The 7,074-nt window shown below is 37.1% G+C and overlaps 1 protein-coding gene across 1 annotated transcript; it reads right to left on the bottom strand.

Moving 5' to 3' along the window:
• Positions 1 to 1,646: 1,646 nt before the first annotated feature.
• Positions 1,647 to 6,796, bottom strand: LOC107692913 (zinc finger protein 271-like). The gene is made up of 4 exons (XM_016492118.1): positions 6,555 to 6,796; positions 5,651 to 6,470; positions 5,268 to 5,482; positions 1,647 to 1,744 (listed from the first exon to the last, which is right to left on the bottom strand). Exons 1-4 carry the CDS (start codon positions 6,718 to 6,720, stop codon positions 1,647 to 1,649), a joined length of 1,299 nt encoding a protein of 432 aa, XP_016347604.1. The 5' UTR covers positions 6,721 to 6,796.
• Positions 6,797 to 7,074: the final 278 nt, after the last annotated feature.

The following is a 7,074-nucleotide window of genomic DNA, read 5'->3' as shown; positions in this document are numbered from 1 at the left end:
GTTGAATTACTGAAATAAATGAACTTTTCCACGACATTCTAATTTATTGAGATGCACCTGTATATTTTATCAACAACTTTTATTGTCTGCTGGTTGTATTTGAATAAGGAAAAAGTAATTTTATATTTTTAGTTTTAATGTCTGAAAGCCATGTAGTGTTATGTGTGCTTTTTGGGCTTTCTGTTTTAAAATTTCTCAATAAACCTTTTGAATTGAATTGAATTGAAGACCTTTATTGTAATTGTATTATTATTTTTAATTTTTTTTGCATATAATGAAATTAGGAGCACTGCTCCTGACCGGTGTTAGAAAACAAACATATAACCACAGACAATACATGAAACTATAGACTGTACACTATAATTATAAAAGTATATACAGCAAGTGACTGAGTCGGTTGAAAATGTCTGTGAAAACACCGGCTAGTTGGAATGCGCATGCTCGGAGCACACGGCCTGGGATGCCATCAGGACCCGCAGCCTTGCGGATATTCACCCGTCGAAATGATCGGGTTACATCCGCGACAGAGACGGAGACTGCACTCACCTCTTTAAACAAACGAAAAACTGCAGAGTGTTCTCGGCGCTCGCAACACGGCTGCCATGCTCGGCGCCATCTTGAACCTAAGTATGTGGCCCCATAATATTGCACATTGAGCAATCAGAGTCAAGTGAGCATTAAACCTCATACATTTTGATGTAGTAAAATGACAATGGTTCAGCAGTTTGGTTTGCGATTTGAACAGAAATCTGAATTGTTTCAGCAATCTTTTTTTATGCATGAAACATACAAAAATGAATACTCAAAAATAAATCGTTTTACAATATAATTTAAAAGAAATCATGCAATGCAGAAACATCAATTTAACGACAGCCACTGTACAAATGCACACAGCCTGCCTTAGTGGGAAGGGAGAGACTGTCTTTCTTTGCAGAGCTTATCAATTCTGGGTGTTATTGGGGACAGGCAAGCTCTCAAGTCATCTTCCAAATTAAGCTGTGCCCTGTATTTTGTCTTTATTGCCATTGTGGACTGAGAAAGATGTCTCGAAAAGATATGTTGTTGGGAAAGGCAACAATATTCTCATGGTCTGAAGAGGAACCTCCTTGTACTCCTTTTCAACCATGGGCCAACATTCTGCTGGGCCCTGCTGATTAAATCTCATCCTGAGAGTGCGATCACTGGATAATTTCAAAAATTCATCTTCAGCCTTTCCGCTGAGGCCACTGGCCATCACAAGAAAAGGGATCTCGAACCAGTCATATTTCTCCATGTCAAAAAAGTAGGCCTAGTGACTGAAATGTTCATTCAGTAAGGTGAGGTGACTGGTAATGGTGTTAAGCATGAAGTCCACTCCCATACAGTTCATATCCAGAAATTCAGAACGATTTGGAAACACGTCAGTGATGCCTCTTTGAAGCTTACATACTCTCAGGTTATTTTTTTTCCTGATTGCATTAATCTGTCACACCCACTGGAGTCTCTTCAGTAGGTCATGCACACATGCACTGATAGCTCTGAAGTAAAATAACCCTGAAACAGAACCTACTCCGGAGCAAATTATGTTCAGAGAGCAAGTTGCAATGGCTACTTACATACAGTGAAAGTTAACTCCGTTTTTGGAACCGAATGCTGAGTTCATGCACTTACTTAACATACCCGTGTATGTCACATAACCTGCTTTCTGGAATACCCCCCTGGAGGGGTGGGATGAACTGCATTTTTCTGTGGTCAATTGGGTAACCTGTGGTTTAAAGAGTATCAAAGAACATATCAATTGACACTGTTCTCACTGTCATGTGAAAGCCAGGGTTTATATTTTTTTCTTTGTGTTACATACGATATATCAGCAATTTAACAGAGTGCTTTCAGGATAAACTAATTTTTTACCAAATAAACTATCAATCAGTTATTTAAACACCTTCTTTTGGGTAAAAATAGGAATAATAATACTTCTCTCTAAGTTTCTCTCCAGTGTATAGGAGTTTTGTTTCTCTCTATAAGCTGTTGTGGTGTTCATTCACATTGTTTCCAGATTATTGTGTAGAGTGATCAGATGCATTTTAAATAATTGCTAAAAGCTTAATTGGCAAAAATAATTAACTTTTCACAAAAAAACAAAACAAATGTCACTGTTTTTTGATCCTGACACATAATGACCAGCTAACATTAATTGACTAATCATATCAGCAGCACATGTGAACAGTCATGGCCAAAAGTTTTGGCAGTGACATAAATTTTGTGTTTTGCAAAGTTTGCTGCTTAAGCTGTTGTGGTTTTCATTCACATTGTTTCTAGATGATTGTGTAGAGTGATCAGATGGATTTTAAATCATTGCTAAAAGCTTCATTGGCCAAAAAATTAACTTTTCACAAAAAGCAAAAAAAAACAAAAACAAAACAAATTTCACTGTTTTTTTTATCCTGACACAAAATGACCAGCTAACATTAATTGACTAATCATATCAGCGGCACATGTGAAAATGTGAATGAGTACTAGTCAGGTAAAATCACTATCATACTAATTAGATTTTAAGAGCAGACTGAGTGCTATAAAATGAGGGAAGAACCGATTCCAATCATTGCGTTCTTGTTAGCAATGGTTAACTCCAAAGAAACACGTGCAGCCATCATCGATTTGCAACAAAATGGCCTCACATGCAAGGAAATTGCTACAAATAATATTGCACCTGAAAGAACCATTTACCGGATCATCAAGAATTTCAAGAAGAGAGGATCAACTGCAGTGAAGAAGTCTTCAGGGCGTACCAGAGTGTCCAGCAAGTGCCAGGACCGTCTCCTCCTGAGGAGTCAGCTACGGAATCGTATCGTGTCACCAGTAGTGCAGAGCTTGCTCAGGAATGGCAGCAGGTTGGTGTGAGAGCATCTGCACACACAGTGAGGCCAAGACTTTTGGACAACGGCCTGGTGTCAAGAAGGACAGCAAAGAAGCCACTTCTCTCCAAGAAAAACGTCAAGGACAGACTGAAACTCTGCAGGAAGTACAAGGATTGCACAGCAGAAGACTGGTGCAAAGTTATTTTCTCTGATGAAGCTCCCTTCCGACTGTTTGGGACATCTGGAAAATCAATTGTTCGGAGAATAAAAGGTGAACGCTACCATGAGTCCTGTGTTGTGCCAACAGTGAAGCATCCTGAGACCACCCATGTGTGTATATATATATATATATATATATATATATTTATTAATTTTTTTTGTCAAAGATTTTTAATCAATTTATTTTATAATAAATATTTAGACCTTTCAAAACATTTATATTTATAGGCCTCCTGCATGTTAACAGGTCATGCTGCAGTTTCCTGTAAAATATGTTCATGATAATCATTATCAATAATTATTTTGTTTAATGTTTTTATTTAGTAATACCAATAATTATAATTAATCATATTGATATATATATAACATTTTTGACCAAATTGTGCAGCCCTACAAACAGGCATAACAAACTTGTTACGGTTCAGATTTTGGAATTCACTTAATATTACCTCTCAGAAGAGTCTCTCGTAACTTCATGAAGTCTCGTTACACATTGATGATATTTTTAATTTATTTGAAATGAAAGAATCAGAGAGATTTGAAGTGAAGTTGTGATAGAAATTGAATCCAAACTGTATCTTTCCTGAGCTGAAAAAAACGTTTTGATGGCCATATACATATTTATTGCTGTAGTATTAGTACTTGTTTTATAAATGTAATGATGTCCATGATCACAGACTTGTCATATGAGGGAAAATTGAGCCACATTTAGCATGTTATGTTAAATAATTAGATCCGATGGTTAGCACAATAAAGTCCTTTTTTGTTTAGAATTTTTCTATTCTAAACAAGAATAGACTGCATTTCTTGTCATTTATGAATATTACTATGTTTATTTTATTTCGTTTTTATGTATACTTCATTTATATTTTATTTGTTTCATTTGTATCTATTTACTCAAGCTCACTTGCGCTCCTTTTTTAAAATTTGTTTAAATATTTATACATATGTTATTGAATGTGTTCCAATTAATACACTTTTACACTTAAATATTGAAATGGTCATTTAATGTGCTTTCTCTTCATTCATCAAATTTATATGACAGTTTTTACACTAGTGGGGCCCATTTTCATTATCTTGCCTAGGGCCCCACAACCCTACAGTCTGGCACTGATGCTCACTTTAACCAGATTACTCAATGTACATTATTCACATATCAGTCACTTGTTGTATATAACTATACTGTACAGTCTATACTCTCATGTTTTGTCTCTGGTTACATGTTTATTTTCTAACACCAGTCAGGAGCAATGCCCCTAGTTTCATTGTATGCAGAAAAATACAATGACAATAAAGGCTTTCAGTTCAATTCAATTTAAAAACTTTATTTAGACATATAAAACAAAGGCCAAAACATCATGGATTTCAACTATTAAAACTAAAATTATATATATAAAAAAATCCTTGTGCAAATACAATCAGCAGACCATAAAAGTTGTTGACAAAAATAAAAAGTAAGATAATGTATTAATAAAAAGGTAACATTTAATAATTACTCAAAGCAAAAATGATCAATAATTACTGAAAGTAAAAGTGAAAACTAATGAGATGGATCTCTCTCCTACTTGCTTACAAGTAGGGATGGGTATACATATACTTGCCAGACCAGTATGTGGCGCTGTAATTCTGCCACAAAGATGCACTAAAAACAGAGAAGAAGACTTGGAGCATGCGCATAAACCTTGCACGCTGTATACAAACCCAACACAATAACAAGAAAAGCTAGTAAAGTTAGTAACGCTAATAGGCTTCAGCAGCATGAACAACAAGCATGTAGCTTGTACCTTTGTTGTTGCTGTTATGGGCCGTAGCGGTGTCTGACTAGGGTAAAGACGTGGGGTGATGACTTCATCGTTTAAAAAAATATACGGATTGGCTGTACATACCAAAACGCAAAGGTGTTGTTTTCAGATTTATACACTCTGGGACCCGGTTTAAAAAAATAGTGGTTTCAGGCTCCCAAAACTTTGGATCCGTCTGGACGAAACGCTGATACAATACAAAATGTTTACGTATACAACTAAATGCGTCTCTGTGTGTACGGGGCCTTACTGTGATTGTTTTTTGTATGTCTGTGTAGAGCAGATGAATGATTGAAACACTTCCCACATGCAGTGCAGTGATACAGTTTCTCTCCAGTGTGAATCCTCTCGTGTGTTTTCATATTTGATGAATTACAGAATCTCTTGTCACAGTGTGAACACATATAAGGTTTCTCTCCAGTGTGGATCCTCTCATGTCTTTTCAGGTCTCCTGACTTATTAAATCTCTTGTTGCAGTGTGAACACTTATAAGGTTTCTCTCCAGTGTGGATCATCTCATGTGTTTTCAGATGTGTTGACTGACTGAATCTCTTGTCACAGTGTGAACACTTATAAGGTTTCACTCCAGTGTGGATCCTCTCATGTGTTTTCAGGTCTGCTGACCTATTGAATATCTTGTCACAGTGTGAACACTTGTAAGGTTTTTGCCCAGTGTGGATCATCTCATGTGTTTTCAGATGTGTTGACTGACTGTATCTCTTTTCACAGTGTGAACACTTATAAGGTTTTTCTCCAGTGTGGATCCTATTGTGTATTTTCAAATGTACTGACTGACTGAATCTTTTGTCACAGTGTGAACACTTATAAGGTTTCACTCCAGTGTGGATCCTGTCATGTCTTTTTAGGTCTCCTGACTGACTGAATCTCTTGTTGCAGTGTGGACACTTATAAGGTTTCTCTCCAGTGTGGATCCTCTCATGTGTTTTCAGATGTGTTGAATGATTGAATCTCTTGTCACAGTGTGGACACTTATAAGGTTTTTCCCCAGTATGAATCCTCTCATGCAGTTTTAAACAGGTCGCTGAAGTAAAAGTCTTTTCACACTCAAAGCACATGTACTCTCTCACACCAGTATGTGTTTTCTGATGTTCTTTCAAAATTGAAAAACGTGAAAAACTCTTTCCACACAAATAACACGAATACGGCTTCTCCTTTGTATAACCTGTCAGGTGTTTCTTCAGGACTGAAGCTCTCAAAAATGTTTTATCAGATTGATCACATGAGTACAGTTTCTCTCCAGTGTGGATGTTCATGTGTTCTTTAAGTTGTGCTGATTGTGTGAAACACTTCCCGCACTGATCACATGTGTGCGGTTTCTCTCCAGTGTGGATCCTCTCATGTGTTTTCAGGTATCCTGACTGACTGAATCTCTTGTCACAGTGTGAACACTTATAAGGTTTCACTCCAGTGTGGATCCTCTCATGTGTTTTCAGGTCTGCTGACCTATTGAATGTCTTGTCACAGTGTGAACACTTGTAAGGTTTTTCCCCAGTGTGGATCATCTCATGTGTTTTCAGATGTGTTGACCGACTGAATTTCTTTTCACAGTGTGAACACTTATAAGGTTTCTCTCCAGTGTGGATCCTATTGTGTATTTTCAAATGTACTGACTGACTGAATCTTTTGTCACAGTGTGAACACTTATAAGGTTTCACTCCAGTGTGGATCCTGTCATGTCTTTTTAGGTCTCCTGACTGACTGAATCTCTTGTTGCAGTGTGGACACTTATAAGGTTTCTCTCCAGTGTGGATCCTCTCATGTCTTTTCAGGTCTCCTGACTTATTAAATCTCTTGTTGCAGTGTGAACACTTATAAGGTTTCTCTCCAGTGTGGATGTTCATGTGTACCTTAAGGTTTGCTAAGTGTGCGAAACTTTTTCCACATTGATTACATGTGATTGGTTTCTCTCCAGTATGAACTCTCATATGTGCCATAAGGCTTCCTTTTTGTGTGAAACTCTTCCCGCACTGATCACACGTGTGCGGTTTCTCTCCAGTGTGGATTTTCAGGTTTACCTTAAGTTGTGATGATTGTGTGAAACTCTTCCAGCACTGATCACAAGTGAACCGTTTCTCTCCAGTGTGAACTCTCATGTGAACATCAAGATTATATTTGCATGTCAAACTCTTTCCACACTGAGTGCAGGTGAAAGATTTCTTGGCTCTTCTTTTCTTTAAATCTTTCTGTTTGGTTTG

This window comes from Sinocyclocheilus anshuiensis, unplaced genomic scaffold (genome assembly GCF_001515605.1).
Source record: "Sinocyclocheilus anshuiensis isolate Anshui unplaced genomic scaffold, SAMN03320099.WGS_v1.1 scaffold1356, whole genome shotgun sequence".
Lineage (NCBI taxonomy): Eukaryota > Metazoa > Chordata > Actinopteri > Cypriniformes > Cyprinidae > Sinocyclocheilus > Sinocyclocheilus anshuiensis.
This window is presented reverse-complemented; position numbering and strand designations above follow the sequence as displayed.

What these genes read in the sequence shown, in the direction of transcription:
- LOC107692913 (XM_016492118.1), bottom strand. Translation starts at nt 6,720, where the DNA reads ATGAACATCCACACTGGAGAGAAACCTTATAAGTGTTCACACTGCAAC. An exon ending in GTCAGGAGACCTAAAAAGAC is followed by an intron (nt 6,471 to 6,554) that starts ATGACAGGATCC and finishes ATTTGAAAATAC; the next exon opens with ACAATAGGATCCACACTGGA. An exon ending in TGTGACAAAAGATTCAGTCA is followed by an intron (nt 5,483 to 5,650) that starts GTCAGTACATTT and finishes GATATTCAATAG; the next exon opens with GTCAGCAGACCTGAAAACAC.